This window comes from Drosophila albomicans, chromosome X (genome assembly GCF_009650485.2).
Source record: "Drosophila albomicans strain 15112-1751.03 chromosome X, ASM965048v2, whole genome shotgun sequence".
NCBI lineage: Eukaryota > Metazoa > Arthropoda > Insecta > Diptera > Drosophilidae > Drosophila > Drosophila albomicans.
This window is the reverse complement of record NC_047627.2, coordinates 14,485,887-14,505,250: the sequence shown is the minus strand read 5'-3', so window position 1 is coordinate 14,505,250 and position 19,364 is coordinate 14,485,887. Positions and strand designations below refer to the sequence as shown.

General features: G+C 37.5%; 1 protein-coding gene across 1 annotated transcript; it reads left to right on the top strand.

Moving 5' to 3' along the window:
* Positions 1-2,791: 2,791 nt before the first annotated feature.
* On the top strand, positions 2,792-18,800 carry LOC117575342 (uncharacterized). Its single transcript, XM_034259507.2, is given in 10 exon segments — positions 2,792-3,530; positions 3,563-3,603; positions 3,605-3,673; positions 10,143-10,318; positions 11,085-11,180; positions 12,476-12,616; positions 13,474-13,691; positions 14,737-15,176; positions 15,243-15,886; positions 17,116-18,800. Coding segments are annotated over 10 exon segments (3,330 nt in total). The 5' UTR covers positions 2,792-2,819; the 3' UTR covers positions 17,910-18,800.
* The last annotated feature ends 564 nt before the right edge of the window (positions 18,801-19,364 follow it).

Sequence of the window (19,364 nt, the reverse complement as noted above, 5' to 3'; positions counted from 1 at the left end):
TGCTTACGTTTCATCTAAATTTACTTTGAACTTGAAAATAAATATTCAATTAAAATGCTCCATTTAATGTGATTGTTTTCTTTTATCTAAAGATTTCAATTGCATTTACCTCTGAAAGGAGGTAATATCTCAATATATATTTCTACTGCATCTGAGAAGAGTTCTATTCGAAATACACAAACAGTGCGTTATTTCATTTTCTTCTCAGACATTAGTTCATTTTGCATCATCTTCAGCTATCCATAGGTAGAATATCGTATTCCCTTCTGTTTATATTGTGCTCTATGGCATTTTTTAAATGTAATAATATATAAATATAATATACCAACTATACCCATCGACATTGTACTCTATGATATGTTGTGAGATTAGTAGTATATCAATATACTAAATATAGTATATTGTATATTATATGGTGTATTTTCAATCTAATATTATATAAATATACAAAATATAACATTCGGTATATATTAGTATTTTTTTGGTATATTAATTTGGTATATTTTAAGAATAGTCGATATTATTCTTTTTCATTTATTGAGAATGAGAAGCGGGTATCTCAAAGTCGAGCACACTCGACTGTAGTTTTCGGGTTCATCCTTATCTGTTTATGCATTTCTTCTTGATAAAGATGATCTTTAATGATCTTCACTTAAAGCGCATTTGCCACGAAAAGTATGCAATAAAAATGGAGCAAAAGTTAAAGACATAACAACTGCTGGTCAGCTACTCTCGCTCGCTGCACTTAACTGTTCACCTGTGTGGCAGGCAGCATGTGGCATGTAGAATGTGGTAAACTGTGGCCCACATTCGTGGCAGCTCTCCCTTTCAATCTTAATCCCAATCACAGTCTCAATCATGTGGGGGAATTGAATTAAATGGACGCGTCGCGCTAAAGTGCAGCATGCAACGACAGCCACAGCAGCGAGGATAATCGAGCGGGGAAACGTTGCACACACACACACACATATCCACACAAACATGCAACGCACATGTGTCATTTATGTACTATAAATAGATGCCAAAGCGACCGGAAGTCACTTTCAACAAGCAACGGAAGTTGCAAGCAAACGTCTGCTATTGCTGTTGCTGTTGCTGCTGCTCCAAATTGCTGAAGTTGTTATTGTCACTATTGTTGTTGTTACTGTTGTAACTACAAAAGATTCGTGCAGTTGTTGTTACTGCTTTTGTTAATGTTGTTGCTGCTTCAACTTATTATGTGGTTGTTGTTACTGTTGCATTTGTTCTTGAAATTGTTGTTATTATTATGTACCGTCTGCTTATGCTTCTATTATTGTAGCTTCTACTTTTTCTGTGGTTGTTGTTACTGCTGCTGATGTTGCTGCTGTTGTTTGTGTTGTTGCTGCAACTACTTTTTCTCTGGTTCTCTTATAGTGGTTGTTGCTAATGTTGTTCCTCTAACTTTGACTGTGGTTGCTGTTATTGTTGCATTTACCTTGCTGCTAGTTTTGCCGCGATTTGAACATATTGTTGCTGTTGCAAGTGCAACACAATGCTCTTGTTGCTGCTATTGTCCCTAATATTGCAACTTCTATTTTTGAATATTGTTTCTTGTGGTTGTTGTCGTTGTGCTTACAGTTGTTGCTGCTGGTATTGTTGCTGTGGTTGTTGCTCTTGCTGCATTTACTTTGCTGCTAGTGTTGCTGCGACTTGAACCTGCAGCTCTTGCAGTTGTTGTTGCTGTTGTAGATGCAACACATTGCTGTGGTCGCTGCTATTGTCACTATTATTGAAGCTTCTACTTTTGACTGTTGTTTATTGTTACTGTTGCTGTTGTTCTTATTGTTCTTGTTGTTACTGCTGCATTTGGCTTCACTTTGACTGTGGTTGTTGCTCTTGCTTTATTTACTTTGCTGCTAGTGCTGCTGTGACTTGAACCTGCTGCTCTTGCAGTTGTTGTTGCTGTTGTAGATGCAACACATTGCTGTGGACGCTGCTATTGTCACTATTATTGAAGCTTCTACTTTTGACTGTTGTTTATTGTTACTGTTGCTGTTGTTCTTATTGTTCTTGTTGTTACTGCTGCATTTGGCTTCACTTTGACTGTGGTTGTTGCTCTTGCTGCATTTACTTTGCTGCTATTGTTGTTGCTGTTGTAACTGCTGTAACATTGTTCTTGTTGCTGCCTTTGAAGATTCCTATTTTGATGTGGTTGTTGCTGTTATTACATTTACTTTGCTGCTATTGTTGCTGCGACTTTCAGTTGTGATTGTTGCTGTTATTGCTTTTCCTATTTTTGTTGCGGCTTTGCTTGTAGCTCAAACTTGAGCTGTTATTGTTGTTGTTGCTCAAATTGCAGCTGCAATCTGTGCTGTTATTGTTGTTGCTGTTGTTCCTGCTGCTGCTGTTTTATAATCGCTTTTGAGCTGCGTAGATGCGACGCCAGCAGTCAACCAGGCAGTCAGGCACTCAGGCAGCCAAAACCTGCTCCATGCCCCATGCCACATGCCCCATGCCCCATGCCACACACACACACACACAGTGAGGCGGTGTCGCCGCACGAACCCTTCGTTGCTTTCTGCTCGGCTGCTGTTCGTGTTTATTTTGCTCAGGACTCGACATCCTGGCTGGCTTTGTTGGCATCCGTTCAGCAATTTCAGTCGTTGAGCAGTTGTTAAACGCGTCGCACGTTGACGTGGCAAACAGTCCAAGATCCCAAAACAGCAACAACAACAACAGCAGCAACAGCAACAGCCACAAATATCACTTGTGTTCATAGTGTATTTTCATTTTTTTTTTTTGTTGGCGCCAACGCAATCGTTTCTTTTTTTTTAAGTATTTTTTGTGACTGTGTGAAAATGCGTGATCATCCAACGGTGCCAAATGTGTTTCGCGTGGCTTCCACGCACAGCATCAACAGCATCAGTACGCTGCCCACGCCACGCAGCAGCAGCAGCCAGCAGCAGCAACAGCAACAGCAACATTGCAATAGCATCATAAAGTATAAACAAAGCAACAGCTACGAACAGCAGCAACAGCAACAGCAACCGCAACAACTTGTTAGCTACAGCGCACAGTACAGCAGAAGCAACAGTTACGAGCAACAGCAACAGCAGCAGCAACAGCAACAGCAACATGCTGATGCACAGCAGCAATTGGGCAAACATCAGCTGACAACGAGCGCTTCGATCGAGCACAGTTATCCGCCGCAACAGCAGCAGCAATCGCCATATGCAACATTGCCACGCGGTTGCCTTAAGCGCACCCCACAACAACAACAACAGTTGCAGCTACAGCAGCAGCAACAGACGGGCGTCATCAATACAATTTCGGGCAGCATTCCGGCGACAGGATTTGGCAGCATTAGCAGCTTGAGCGATTTGCAGTTTAATAATGTGCAGCTCAACAACAGCAACAGCAACACCAATAACAACAATAACAACAATAGCAGCAGCAACAACAATGCGAATGAAACACGACAACAGCAGCAGAGACAACAGCGTACTGTCACCATCACAACACCAACAAAAGAGGCAGCAGCAGCAACTGTTGCTGACAATCAGTCGCATGTTGTCGACACGATGAACAACGACAGCATCAGCAACAGCAACAGCAACAACATCAGCAACAACAACAACAAGACAGGCAAAGTCAGCGCGAGTGGCAAAGCCAAAAGTGGTTACCTGTGGCTGTTGACACCTGTTGCAGCCAGGTGAGTGATTTAATTCAGCTCAACAGCGACATTAAGTATACGCACTGATAGACATCGCAAAAGCGTGAAGCTGTCATTGCCTGTTGCAATCGTTTTTCTTTTCACCAGCAGCTTACGACTTTTATTACTGATGTTTCGTCTAAATAAACTTTCATATTTTTTCGTTGTTAAATTGAAATCAAGACAATCAAACTATGATTCTGATTTTTTATTTTAAACAATATCAAATTTCAACAATGTTAAAAAAGTTTACACCTGCACCAATCGAAATGAAGCCAATTAAAATTTGATTTTGTTTTATTTTCCCCCTATCAATTCATCAATCTCTGCTTAGCAGTTTCTTCATTTTCCGTTGTAGATTAAATATTATATCATAATACATTCGATTTAAATTGTAGTTTTTGGAATATTTTGCATGTAATAGTATATCAATATACCAAATATAGCCTATTGTACTCGGTGGTATATGTTAAGTGTAGCAGTATTTCAATATACCAAATAGGTATATTATTTCGTACTCTGTAATATATTTTGAATGTATTAGTATAGCGATATACCAAAAACAACCTTCGATATTGCAATCTATGGTATATTTTGAGTATATTAGTATATCAATATACCAAATATGGCATTTGGTATATTATTTTGTACTCTATGGTATATTTTCAGTGTTGTAGTATATCAATATACCAAATATGGCATTTGGTATATTATTTTGTACTCTATAGTATACTTTGAGTGTATTGATATAGCGATATACCGAATATAACTCTCGATATTGCCATTCATGGCATATTTTAGGTGTAGCGGTATTTCATGTACCAAATATAGCCTTAGGTATATTATTTCGTATTCTATGGTATATTTTAAGTAAATCAGTATATTAATATACCAAATATAGTCAAATGCAGTTTATTCTTTTGTATTATATGGTATATTTTGAGTATAGTAGTATATCAGTATACCAAATATTATATATAATATATCCAATCAATATTTGATTATGTTTTTTTCCCGCCTTCTATTAACTCATCAATCTCTGCTTAGCAGTTTATTCGAAAATAAACTTTTACAATAATAATAGTTCCAATAAACAATAGTTCGCAAAGTTTGGATTGCATTTCAAAGCATTTACTTATGCTGCATATTAATTTTCGCAGAAATAATACGCAACAACAAGTTGCAGCTAAGCTGCTAAGAAATTGCAAACACTACGTATACGTAATATTGTTTTAATCCAAATTTAAGAGCACCAAATGAAATGGCAATTAACAAGCAAGTAATTTAATTAATATTATGAAAGTCGAAAGCAATTAAACAAGGACACACACACAAAATTGATAGAAAATAGCGCAAGGTTGTAAATGTTTGCAGATGAGAAAATGAGCTGAGAAATTGTTGTTGTTGAACTTGCAAATATTTGTGAGCAATGGCGAAAGCGCGAGAATTTGCCAGAAAGAATGCGCGAGGGCGAAATCGCAAAATTGCGATTGTCATTGTCGAAAAAGTTTTTTGCCTAAATTAAGCGAAATGCAAAATGTGTGTGAAATGGAAAATGGCGCATAGCAAAAATACAAAAGTTGATGCTCTTGATAATGTTATAGAAGGGAAGGGAAGGAAGAAGAAAATGTGTTAGAGGGGGGGAGGAAAGGAGGCTGGAAACACTCAAGAGTCTGTGCAAATAGTTTGCGAACAAATTAAGCCCACTTTGCAGTGATTTGTGTCGCTAACACAATTATTTGCCAGGCCGACGAAGAACAAGTAAAACAGTCAGTCAGTCGTCAGAGTCCTGCCAGAGACATCGTCCTCCGCAGGACGATGTCATCATGTCGCTCAGAATAGTGCTGCATGTCTTCTGAGTGCAGAGTTGAAGCCGAGGCCGAAGGCAGCTGCTGCTGTTTCTTTACTGTCCTGTCGCCTTTATCCTCATCCTTTTCTTTTTTTTTTTTTTGCTCTCTGGCTGTTCTGCTGGCAAAACGTGAAACGTGCAAAATACGCGCGTCGTCGTCGAGTTCTTTTAGCGCCTTCCAGCGGATGTGCGAGAAACGTTAAGGACTCTCGTCTCGACTCGACTCCACTCTCAATCACAACGCACATGAAGAGCTTTACATTGATTTTGCAGCTAGCATTTGTCAGGTTTCTTTCCCCTTGCTGATTGAAGGCCAATATCATAAATACTTTGTCAAGCAGACACACAAAAATTATGTGGTAGAAAATACACGCAAAAATGTATGCATATAAAATATGCAAAAGAGTGAAGGCTTTAAATTCTGTTAATATACATATTAAATTGAATTTGTTTTATGAAATATGAACAACTTTTTGAAGCTTTAAATTATATTAATTTTCGTAATAAAACAAACAAATTTTTAACTATCTTGAATGATATTTCTTTAACTTATTTCATTGCAATAAGGAAATAAATAAATTAAATTTAAATTGTAATTTGTTACAATAAAAGATGAACTGAACTGCGGTTAAAATATAATCAACATTTTCTTTGTTCAGCTAAGTTGAATCTAGAAAACCAAAATATCACGTATACGCAACGTTTATATGAGAAATGCTTCTGAATGGTGCTCAATTGCTTTGGCTGAAAATCTGGTATATTTTGAATGTAGTAATATAGCAATATACCAAATATATTATTTGGCTTATTTTTAGTATTTTTGTGGTACATTAATTTGGTATATTTGCTAAATATATATTACAGCTTGATAAAGCTGCTTCCAATTAAAACAAGTGTAGTTGCAAATTCAAAACTCTTAATTGACATTTGCTGCTCAAACAGATTAGTTCATTATAAAATTCTCCAAGAAATACTCAACTCAATTATATTGTTGGTTTATTTCATAAATGTTACGCAATTTGCGCACACAATTTTGTTCACAAAATAAATAACCTTGGGAGAGCATTGAAATCATGTTTAATAATTATCGATTTTGCTTTCAAGTTCGATTTCATTGTATTAGTAAAGATTTTGATTTCAGTTGCTAGGCAGCAGAGAACAATAGCAAGCATCGAGCTTCGAGCTTCGAGTTGTGCTAATTAAAAGCGATGCACTCGAAAAATTCGAATGCTATCTAAGAGCAACCCAAATGCAAGACTGCAACACACAACTTGTTGAGCGACCCTCGCTTGGGCAGACGATTGCCCGAAAACGTCTTGACTGACTGACATTCATTTGCCATGCGAATGAATCATGCAGCAGAGTTAAGTGAATGCTTATGAATGCTTGTTGTGACTGACAAGTGAATGCAATATTCATGCGCTGCTGAATAAAACACTCTTCAGGCAAATTGCAAACGAGTTAAGAACGTCGCATGAGTGCACTCACGAATGCAAAACGTTAAAAAGGATATAATTAATGTTTACACGCAGATCAAGTTTGCTTCAAATTTTTGTGCCACACTCACTTCCGACCCTGAAAATCTATAGTAATCAAATAAAAAGCGTAACTCTGAAGCGCGATTTTTGGTATATACCAAAATAACTTTAGTCCTTAATTTTCCAGAAAACTTGGTTGCCATCAGATAGAAGTTATTTAAGAAATATTTTGTGTGGGCTAAAAGGCCTACTTACTAGGGGTCTTAGAAACTTTGGCTGATAATCTGGTATATTTTTAGTACTCAATGGTATATTTTGAATATATTAATACATCGATATGCCAAATATAAATCTTGGTATATTTTTAGAATTTTGTAATTTGGTATATTTTTATGCTTTCTTGGGTACCGGGTATATCACAGTCAGTCACACTCAACTGTAGCTATCTTACTTGTTTAACAAATACTTTCGGATGATAAAAAACGCCTATTGATATGGTATATTTTGAATGTAATACTATATCAATATGCAAAATATTACATTCGTTATATTTTGGTATATTTTTAGGAGTACTAAATTGATATGTTTTTAGAATATGGTTTTATTAAATATGACTAGAGGGTACTATCTCACATTTTGGTATATTTTGAATGTAGTACTATATCAATACATCAAATATGACCTTACATACATTTTTAAAGATTTTTGGTATATTTTGAGCGTTGTAGTATATCAATATACCAAATATGACATTTGGTATATTATTTTGTACTCTATAGTATACTTTGAATGTATTGATAGAGCGATATACCGAATATAACCCTCGATATTGTCATCCATGGCATATTTTAGGTGTAGCGGTATTTCAATGTACCAAATATAGCCTTAGGTATATTTCGTATTCTATGGTATATTTTAAGTATATCAGTATATTAACATACCAAATATAGTCAAATGCAGTTTATTCTTTTGTATTATATGGTATATTTTGAGTATACTAGTATATCAGTATACCAAATATTATATATAATATATCCAATCAATATTTGATTATGTTTTTTTTCCCGTCTTCTATTAACTCATCAATCTCTGCTTAGCAGTTTATTTGAAAATAATAAATAAATACTATATCAATACATCAAATATGACCTTACATACATTTTTTAAGATTTTTGGAATATTTTTAGAATATGCATAGCGGGTATCTCACAGTCGAGCACCCTCGACTACTCGTTTTTTTAAGCCAACAATTTGTGCGGTATTTATATATGCATATGAACTGGAAGCCCATTAACGTTCTTTCTCACTTTTTTACTTGTCATTTTTTTATTTCATGCTCTTGCTGCTTTTTTTCATACTTTCATGTACCTTGTGTTTTTTTTTTTTTTTGGCATTTGGTTAGCTGTCCCGTTGCCAGCTCGTAACTTGAATGCTCCTTAAAATATATTAAAGTGAACAGAGTTTGGCACACTTGATTAGTCGAGGGACATTTAAATTCATTTCGAATTGTGCTCAACTCTAAGACTTCAGACTCAAAGACTGAGCTTATTTGCCACGTGTTGCTGTTTACCAAAAAGATGTCGATTTCAATACTTTAATCTCTTCACAAGACAATCGTTAATTCCTTGCGGTAATTAAATTTTAAACTGCAATTTTGCAATTGCGCAGCGAGTGAATTATTATTGAGAAAATGCGTCACAAATGTGCGGAATTTTCAACGCATTAATTGGTCAAAGACACACTTGCAGTTATTAATTATATCATAAAGTAAATACAGTCATACATATGTATATGTATGCGCATAGCATATTTAATTAAGTATAACAATTAATTGAAGAAAGTATTTGCATACTTGCGGCTTATTGATTATGTGTCATTGCAAGCATTGAAGGCATCAAAAGGAAATGTTGACTTTTGATTCATTTTATTTATTTATTTTTTTTGTTTTTTTTTTTTTGACTTCAATTGTTGATATTTCATTTGCAAAAATATAGTTTAATAATTTTCTGTTTATGGCAATAGTTTTACATTGTGCGACATACAAAATTGTTAATTATTTTGCTCGAGCAAAACTCTTATTGAGCAAAAATGATTATACAATTACAATTATTTTTATTGTAAATATTTTATTATTGATTAAGAAAAATAGAAATATAATTTAAATTAACAAAGGCCTTTGGTTTAATTAAATTATTTTAATTATCGTGGTTTCATAGCAGAAAGTTATAATATTATACAAAAGTTTAAAGTTTAAAGTAATTTTTTATTTTATAATTTGAATAAATTAACAAAATATTTTCGAAATTCGAATTATTATTTAAAAGTTGGCCATAACCTTGTTGATTGATAATTAGTGCGATTTGTGTTATTGCGAAAATCTTTGTAGCTCTCTACCCAAATATACCAAATATAACCTGTGGTATTTGAAGTGTATTAACTTGGTATATAAGAATAATACCAGAATAGTATACCGATATACCAAATATTACCAATGGTATATTTTAGTACATTAATTTGGTATATTTTAAGAATAATACTGCACTGCTTTGTAGCTTTCTAACGAGCTAGGTGTTAACTGTAAAGTATTTGCGCAATTTATGGTTTATGATTCAACGTTCCAAGAGTATGGCGTTCTCATTGTAGACATCTTTTTAATAAACATTTCACCGATTTCTTGATGCAAAATGACATAATGATATTTGATTATTGCTGCGTATGAGCTAGTTGAGCATTGTGTTCAGTTTAGAGAACGAATTATTCTCTGCTGCTAACGACACAGACATCAGATATTTTTAATCAGCATTCAGCAGACACACACACACACACACGCACGAGAGAGTGAGAGAGAGAGAGAGAGAGGGAGAGAGAGAGCGGAGTGAAGCACACACGCTGGTATTTTACATCATTACAAGCGCTGCCAAACTGTAAGGCTCTGTTGCCTGCAAGTGTTTGCGTGTGTGTGTGTGTGTGGATGTGTGGGTGTTGCTATCGGTGGAAAAACATGCATAGACTGCAGGCCACACAACAAAAGAAAGAGACAGCAGCAAGAGAGCGAGAGAAACGTATGCAGAGTGGCTTTTTGATGTCCTCGTCTTTTTTTTTTTTTTTTTTTTTGGGTCTCTCCCCTTTCTCGTTTTTGCAGCATTTCGGTGGCAATTGTTATAGCCGCATTGGCCGGCCCCCAATGGCTCTATACGGAGGAGAAGCTGCCCAATGCAAAATATAATGGGACGCCGAATTTCAAGGCACTCGACGATGGCGTCTACCTAACCAAATACACCAAGTCCAGCCTCTGGATATTGTGCACAACGCTGCCAGGTGAGTTTTCCATCCCAACTTCAACTTCCGAATATGAAGACAAATGCTCGAGTCAATGACATTGCGTATACGCCACGTTCAGTGCAATCAACAGAGTAATATCCGACCAACAGAAAATATGCAAGTCAAACTGTTTGTCAATCAGTCTGGTTAGTCAGTCAGTCAGTCAGTCAATCATCTGTTGTTGGTAGTTGACCAATCATCGTGTCAGTCAATCAAGTGAACAAACAAAAATGCAGCAACAGCCGCCAATTAGTGACTCTGACTCGCACTCGGGCTGTCACAACTGATTTATTTGCCTCACACCGATACCCTATAGTTTCACATGAGCAGCAGTGGGGTATATTAGAGTCATGGTGTTCATTCAAATTGTTCAAACATATAATTTAATCACATTCAGTATGCACCTCTACAGACAACACATGTGACAAGGTACAAATAAAGTTCAACATACCCTGTAATTTCCGAAAGTAGCTACATTTTATAAAGTTCAAGTGTTTCTAGAACACAACTGTACACAAAATATGCAAAATGTTCAAAGCATATAGTCCAGCATACCCTGTAACTCATGAACATGTATATAGACAGAAGAAGCTGGCGAATAAACACATGCCTTAATCACAAATGCCAAAAAACCTTCAATACCATTCACAAAACTAAATCTCAAAAATGTACAGGGTATGTGCTAGTGGCACACCCTCACACACACACACACACACAGCGATTTTTATTGCGTGTTTTGCATGTAATTGAAATGTTTTTGCAGGCAAGGATGTCGACACATACAACTGCGTCAAAATTGATTACTTTCCCCAGGAGGGATATCAACCGGATCCGCACGACTCGACGCCAGCGATACCCTGTAAGTAGTAAGTGTGCGTGGTTGTCGGATTACACAACAGCTGCAGCACACGGATTTTTAATTTATAATAATTCCCATCACTTTCAGTTGCATTGCTATTTTCGTTTTGCATTTGAATTTTCATTTGTATTTGAATTTGCATTGGTTGGTTGTTGGTTGGTTGGTTGGTTGGTTGGTTGGTTGGTTGGTTGGTTGGTTGGTTGGTTGGTTGTTGGTTGGTTGGTGGTTGGTTGGTTGGTTGTTGGTTGGTTGCTGTTTGTTGGTACGCAACAAAATCCTTGGCGCTTAAATGCGAGATGAGTAGCAGCAGTTGGTGCAAGCTGGCTTCAAGGACAACACCCATTAGCAAGGAGCAGCAGCAGCTTACCATTCGTAGCATTGCTGGTAATTAAATGCATGCCGGGATTAATGCTTAGAAGCGAGAGAGAAACCAAAGACTGCGAGAGAGAGAGAGAGAGTGAGAGTGAGAGAAAGGGGGCAGAGATTGCGTTCTACCAATACTTCATGGGAATTCAATAGTTATTCGTTCAGCTTCCCCCGTTTCTAATTGGATTAGCAGAGACTTAAAATCGAGAAGGACCATTCTCCACCCCAAGAGCACTTCATATGAATACATTCTGCAAGTGCATTCGAAAGTGGAAGTAAAAGTAAAAGTAGAAGCTTAGAACAAATCTTATTGTACACAGACGATTTCCATTGTCTCTGTTCATCATCATCTTCCGTTTTCCTACGCAGTTTTCGATGTGTGTGTGTGTCTTGCCTATATTGATTTCGATTGCAATTTGATTATGTTTTCATTTTGTCTCCTTTTCATTGGCAATCTTTGAACTGAAAATATTCAATTAGCAAGCAGCAAACAAACAACCACAACAAATAAAGCGCAAAAGCATTGTTAATAATTTCAAAGGCGCCGCTGGTGGCAATTTCATATATTCAATAAAATACCATAAAAACTATTAGACAACCAACTGCTTCTGCTTCTGCTGCTGCTGTTCCTGTTCTTTGACATTTTTCACATTTTCCCATTTTCTTGTATTATTTTTGCACATTTTTTGCTGGTTGGTCTAAGCTTTTCGCTTTTCGCATTTCGCTTTTTGATTTTGAACCTGAGCCAGCGCCGAAGGCAAAAAACCACACGACGTGGCTACTTTCACTTTTCACTTTTCTGTTTGTTTTTCGCTTTACTTTTTTTTTTTTTTCGTTTTTTACTATCTATCCTCTTCGCTTGCTCCTCCTCCCTCATGGTCAAAGCATTCAGGCAACAGCTTTGCTTTGCTAACTCTCTCTTTTTGCAGATACGGTAACCAAGTCGTGTCCCATCTTCCTGGGCGCTGGCATTGTGCTAGTCATCAGCTTTATCATCTTTCTGATCCCCACGTGCTCGCATCGCAACAGTCTCTACTATTTCACTGCTGGCATCCTCTTCATTGTGAGTGGTAAGTGCGCGGATAATAAAACTGATGACAATTGCTCACTTTAATGCAATAACTGAATGATAATATTAACATTCAATGAAATTTCCAATGCTAATCGTAATGCGATTACTAGAGTTAAACGCTTAACACTATTTCAAATGCTAATTCTAACATTCGATAGTTATTTCAATGCCATCTTTGTAGTTTCAATGCAAAATGCAATTATAAAGCTAACTCCAATACTAATACTAATTGCATACGCAAAAGAAATTAAATCTCAATGTAAATCATAATGCCAATATCAGCATTAATACTTCACTAATGTGAACTCTAATGAAAATTAAGCGAAAATGCTAATTTTAATGCCAATACTAATATGAACTTTAATGAAAATGCTAATTTTAAAAATAATGCTAATGTGAACTTTAATGGAAGTTCAACTACAATGCTAATTTTTATATTAACGCTGATGAGAAATTAATGTTTCATGATAATAATAATTTTAATATTAATGCTAGTTATGAGGATTCAAATCGTACACATTAGCAATGATGATAGTTAATGCCAAGTCCTATAATAATTCAAATGCATTTGAAACTTGAATGTTAAAGTAAATTCAAATTCAATATTATTGGTAAAGCTAATGCTTACGCCATTCCAAATTAAACTGTAGCGCTTTCTAATGCTTATTGTAATGATATCAAAGTTATTAATATGAATTCTAATGCAAATCAATAAAATTCCAACATTGAGTCCAAAGCTTGATAATGCTAAAAATAATGCACATATTACATAGCATTAAGATAAATTACAATGATAACATCAAAATTTCAATATCAATTTTAATGATGCCACCGTTAATGATTTTCTCTTTGCAGGACTGATTATGCTGATCGGTTTGATAGCCTATATATCGATACTAAAAGCAGAGATCGGTTCGAAGTTGCGACCTCGTTCTCCGCTGCAACCTGCGCTCTTCAAGGTTACCTACGGTCAGAGTTTCTTTCTATTCGTATTTGGCTTTATTGCCACCGAATTTGTCGGTGTGCTCAACATCTTTCTGTACATTCATCTGCAGGAATTCAGTTATTACAGCGTAAGTACACATACAGAGGAGTCACATCCGCCTTTCATAATTATGATTATCACAGCACTCATGAAAGGCGAAATTAATTTAGTTCAAAGCAATGCAATATTGTTATTGCAGTTTACCAAGAATCTTTGCATCAAAATACATTTTTCCAAAGGTCGCAGCATGTCTGCATATCACATAACATAAAGTGAGCAAGCAAGCAAAGTGAAAGCAATTCTTTGAATGTTAAGCAATCAAAGAGTTCTTTTGATGTGCTGAATGTATTTTTATACCCGCTACCCATAGAAGGTAGAAGGGTATTATAATTTTGTGCATGCAGGAAATGTCTGTAACAGACAGAAAGAATTGTGTTCGATCCAATAAAGAATATATATATTTGACAGACCAGGTGATATAGTCATGTCCGTCTGTCTGTCCGTCCGTCACTATGAACACCTAGATCTCAGAGACTATAAGAGATGGAGATATAATTCTTTTTGATAGCATTTGTTATGTTTGAACGTAGATCAAGTTTGTTTCAAATTTTTGCCACGCCCATTTTCGCTTCCCCAAATCGACAAAAAACAAAAAGTCTGGAATTTGGGTACAGACCATTATAACTATAGTTTCTATGATTCTTAATTTGGCTGACAATCTGGTATATTTTGCACTATATGGTATAATTTGCACTATATATACTAATAATATATACTAAAAGTATATATACATATATTGATGTGAATTCTAATGAAATTTAAATAATCATGAGAAGGCTATTAATAATGTTAAATTCCAAATATCCTTTGGTAGATTTTTAATATTTTTCTGGTATATTAATTTAGTAAATTTTGTAATTAGCTTCTATTTAATATAGATAGCGGGTATCTCACAGTCGACTGTAGCTTTCTTTCTTGTATTTATACTTCTATTGATTCTGATAATGAGTTTTGCAACACGCAATAATGAAATATAATACTTTTCTTTCCCTCTGACTGTGACTGTAACTTATTCATCCTCTTTTTCCATTCGAACACGTTGTCCTTGTCCTTTGCTCCCCACTCTTCCACAGCGTTTGCCCTGCTTCAGCGTGGCCAACATACATGCCAAGATCCAGGAGGAGCAGTCGCAGCAGCAGCACGCTCGCACACATTCCTACAAGCGCTACAGGCAACCAGGCAACGCTGCAGCGCTGGCATCCTCGGAGGAGTCGCTCAATGCATCCGCCAAGCAGCAGCAGCAGTCGCGTGATCCGCTGCAGCCGCAGCATCAGCAGCAGGAGCAGCTGTATCAACAGTTTCTGCTGCGCTCGATGAACGCTCGCTTGCATCAAGTGCACGATGCGGGTCGCGGTCCGTTGCCTGCAACGTGCAACACGCAAACACTGCCCGGTGGCTATGCGTGCCGCAAGCATCCCAATGCTGCTGCTGCTCCTCCTGCTGCTGCTGCTGCTGCTGGTGGTGGTGGCGGCTCCAATTTGAATCTGTATTTGCACAATGACCTGGAGCGACGGTAAGTGCCAAAAAACTTGAAACTGTCTTAAGGTTAACCTGGCTCCTTCTCCTTCTTCTTCAACAGCTTCTTCTTCGAGAAGCCGGCGGTGTCCAAGTGCAATCTGCATTCGCGCAGCTTTGCCAAGTCGCTGAACGAGCTGTGCATGGAGCCAACGCCAGCACCAGCGGCAACACGTTTGCCGTTGCATGCCACATTGCCGCTACCCGCACCGCCGGCGACGTTTGCTGATTTGCCACAGGAGTTTCCACTCACTCGCTCCGTCTCGACGGCCACCGACATCTTCAATCCGAGTGCCCAGCTGCAGCGCAAACAGCAACGCAACATGGCCACCAACACACAGCACTTGCCACGCAATCGCGGCGAGGAGCACGATGAAGAAGACGACGACATGACCGAGGCACGTCTCTGCGGCTTGAAGCGTGGTCTCCGCAAAACCAAGGACGAGCTCTTCAACGAGTTCTGCAAGCGAGCCGGCATGCGAGCCAAGCCCAAGAACATCTACTACATCCCTAGCGAAGATTCTGTGGAGTCGCCAGAGCCGCCACTGCCGTCGCATTCGTCGAAGCGACGCTCCCACGAGGAGAATTCGCATGATCGCAGCAACAACAACAACGATGATGATGCCGATGGCGATGACAACGGATTTCGGCAGTTTCGATCGCCACCTGGCGTCACTCTAGACGGCGATCATCTCTACGTAGTGACCGGTGAGTCCAGGTTGTGGCTGTGCTTTTAAGATCCTTAGCAGGGTATCTACTTCATTTCATTGTGGTTACAGCGTATCTTTATTATCCAATCCAGGTACTTGGAGCAAATAATCGAATATCCTTTTAAGTGTCACGAAAGGGTCTCCAAGTCGAATGTTCGCTTGTTACTTTCGTTCTCATAAAGTAAAAAGTTATTTGATGAATTGTTAATCACACGAATTAGCTACCATGGGTTAGTAAAAGCCAAGGTGAAGAGTCTTTCATAGTCAAATTTTTGTTACTTTTGCAGTCATAAAGTAAAACGCCTTAGTTAAAACGTATTCAAGGTGAAGCGAATGTTCGCTTGTTGCTAGTTATGTGATAAATTGTTAATTACACGAATTAGCTATCACGACTTAGTAAAACCGACTTCCAAGCAATAGAGCTGCACACATATTTGAAGTAAAGGGACTCTCAAAGTCTAATGTTGGCTTGTAACTTTTGTAGTCATAAAACGAATTACGGAAAACCAATTCAAAGCGAAGGGTCAAAGTTTAATGTTCGCTTGTTACTTTCGCACTCATAAAGTCAAAACAAGCAACACATATTGCAAATAAGAATAACGAAACTAATATTTTAAACAGCAGAAAAAAAAGTGAAAAAATGCATATTTTCCAACTGTTTAAAGAGTCTCCACAAGTGGAAAAGCATAGATTAATATAACAAGCTACTTGCACGCCAAAAACTCTAAAGCTAGAGGGTCTCAACAAGTCAACTCAACAACTGTTCACTAGTTTTTTTTCGCATTCACAAAATGCTAGTATATGTGATGTATTATCTACTCGCCAATTGTTAACTACTGCAATTAAGAGGAAGCTATAGAATTTTGAGATAACTAAAGGGTCTCTAGAAGTCAAATGTGTATTATGTATTCATTAAGTAAAAACCATGAATATGTATTGCACATAAGAATATCGAATCTCACATTTCAAACAGCAGGAATAAGTGAAATGATATGCATATTTCAAGTCTTCACAAGTGAAATGATTGCTTGTACCCCAAGGAATTCTAAAACCACAGGGTCTTTGCATTCGCAAAGTTCTAGTATATTTGATGTATTATCTACTTGTCAATTCATAACTACTGCAATTAAGAGGAAGCTATATAATATTGAGATAGCTAAAGGTGAAATGTTCGCTTGAGATTTTCGTAACTTTAAATCACATATTCCTTCGTATTTTCTTTCACAGATCCCGGACAATTTACAATGCCGCGCCGCAGCTCGATGTGCGTCGATCCGATGCCAGCGATGCCGATGCCACAGCTGCGCAAACTCAACTCGAATCTGTCACTGCACACGCCACAATCCGAGATTTGGCCATGGGCCTCACAGCAGCGCCTCGCCTCGGAGCATGGCCAGAGTCGGACGCTCCCACGGTGCTTTATGCGTCAGCCGGCTGGCAGCCAGGACAGTTTGGGTTCGCTGCAGAGCAGCTTCAGTGCGAGCCAGCAGCGTTTCACTCAGCTAATGCAACAGCATCAGCAGCAGTTGCAGCAACAGAATCGTTATCTCTCAACGTTGACGCTGCCATTGCCGTTGCCTCCTCGGCCCAACGAGGATTTGTTGCCAGCATCAAAGCCATCTCAAGCCAGTAAATCGGGCGTTCAATGGCCAGCAGCGATTCCCTCGTCGCCATCGAACTATGGTCACGGCTCAAGCGCCAATGCGAACATCTATCATCATCCGCAGCCGTTGTATGTGGCCAACAATGCGGCGCCTCCAGTTGTGAGTGCTCAGGTGCATCCACCCAAGTTTCAGCGCGCTTACGCCTTCGATGATGCGCAGCGACGTGCGAGCTTTGCGGTCAGCGATGCCTTCGATCTCGATGAACTCGAGCGCGAACGTCGTCGCTCCCATGCCAGTCTCTTTGCCGGCATCAATATGCCACAATCGCAATCGCAACAGCAACAGCAACCACAATCTCAACAGTCCCAATCTCAATATCGCGAGGTCTACGACGTCATCAATGGGACTGCAGTTTAATGAGCGCGAAGTTTAATTAATGTTTGAGAAGATAACTTCTAACTTAATCGTCTCTGCTATCAACGATTTCCATTCCATTCAAGACACTCATTCACTCATTCCTTTCACATCTCTTTTCGGCTTTAAGTCTTTACGAATCTTCGATTTCAATTGTCTGCGTGTTTCACGAATTAACGAAGTATTTAATAGACGTCCATATATATATATGTTTATCGATATTGAATGCAGTTATAACGTTACTTATTATAGATGGTAAATAATATTGATTTTAAATGGCAACCTCCAAAATGTTCGATTCTACTTTTTCCTGTTGACAATATTCTCGTTAAAATGAATACTTAATACAAATGGCAATCCCCGATTTGTCGATTCTTACTCGATTTCTTCGCCCCCGATTACTCTTTCGATTACTGATCTCTTGCCAGCAATATTACAATAGTATGTGTTAATCGACAAAATGAGTCCAAATTGACGTCCATATTTAGATATCAATTCAATGTAAATGTTTTCAACGATATATCGCATATAGAGGATATTCAGATGTTCCATAACTTTCAATTAAATGTCGTTTTGATCAATGTGATAAGTGTGTTATCGATAATCATGTGTTGCATGTTGCATTATTCAAATACGCCTCACAGTTTGCCGAGGTTTCGTTTTAGTAATTAAGAGCGTTACATAAAATATATGTAAGTACTAAATGTTTAATTGGCGACATGCTAACATATTTTACGTGTTATCGATCAGCTATTCAATCGATAACTCTATGTTGAGTAACCAATTTTACAAGTTATCGATCTGCTATTTTATAGATAATTTTATGCTGAGTAACCTATTTTACGTGTTATCGATCAGCTCTATTTTTCTCAATTTTCATTGTACTTCGAGATTTTTTTTTTACATTAAAAATGATATTTCACCACCTCGCTTCAGATAACTTTGATCGATTTCACACTTTTTTCACACTATATAGAATAGTATTTGTGCAGAACACACTATAAATTGCACTATTTTGACGTCCATATTTATCTGTGGTTTCAATTCAATTAACATATTAATTGATAAATACTCAATAACCGATATATGTAAATGTTTGTGAATGATATTCTCAATTTGTCCCGTAAATATATTTTTGTCCCCCTTCAAAAAGAAAACGATGCGATACATTTTCCAACCAGGAAAATCTTTTACAAAATTTATGGAATACCTGCCAAATAATTTGTGATACGGATCAATGAAAATAATTTCCACTCAAGGGTGGAAAAACAAGACAAAAGAAAACTATTTATACACACATACAATTCCCACCTTAACGCACATTCGTATTTCAAAATTGATGTGTATGATAATTAAAATGAATGAAGATTTGTGAACTTACCGCACACTTAATCCAACTGTTGCGATTTGAATTGTGTGTGTGTGGTGTGAGTGTGATTGATGTTAATGATTGATGAG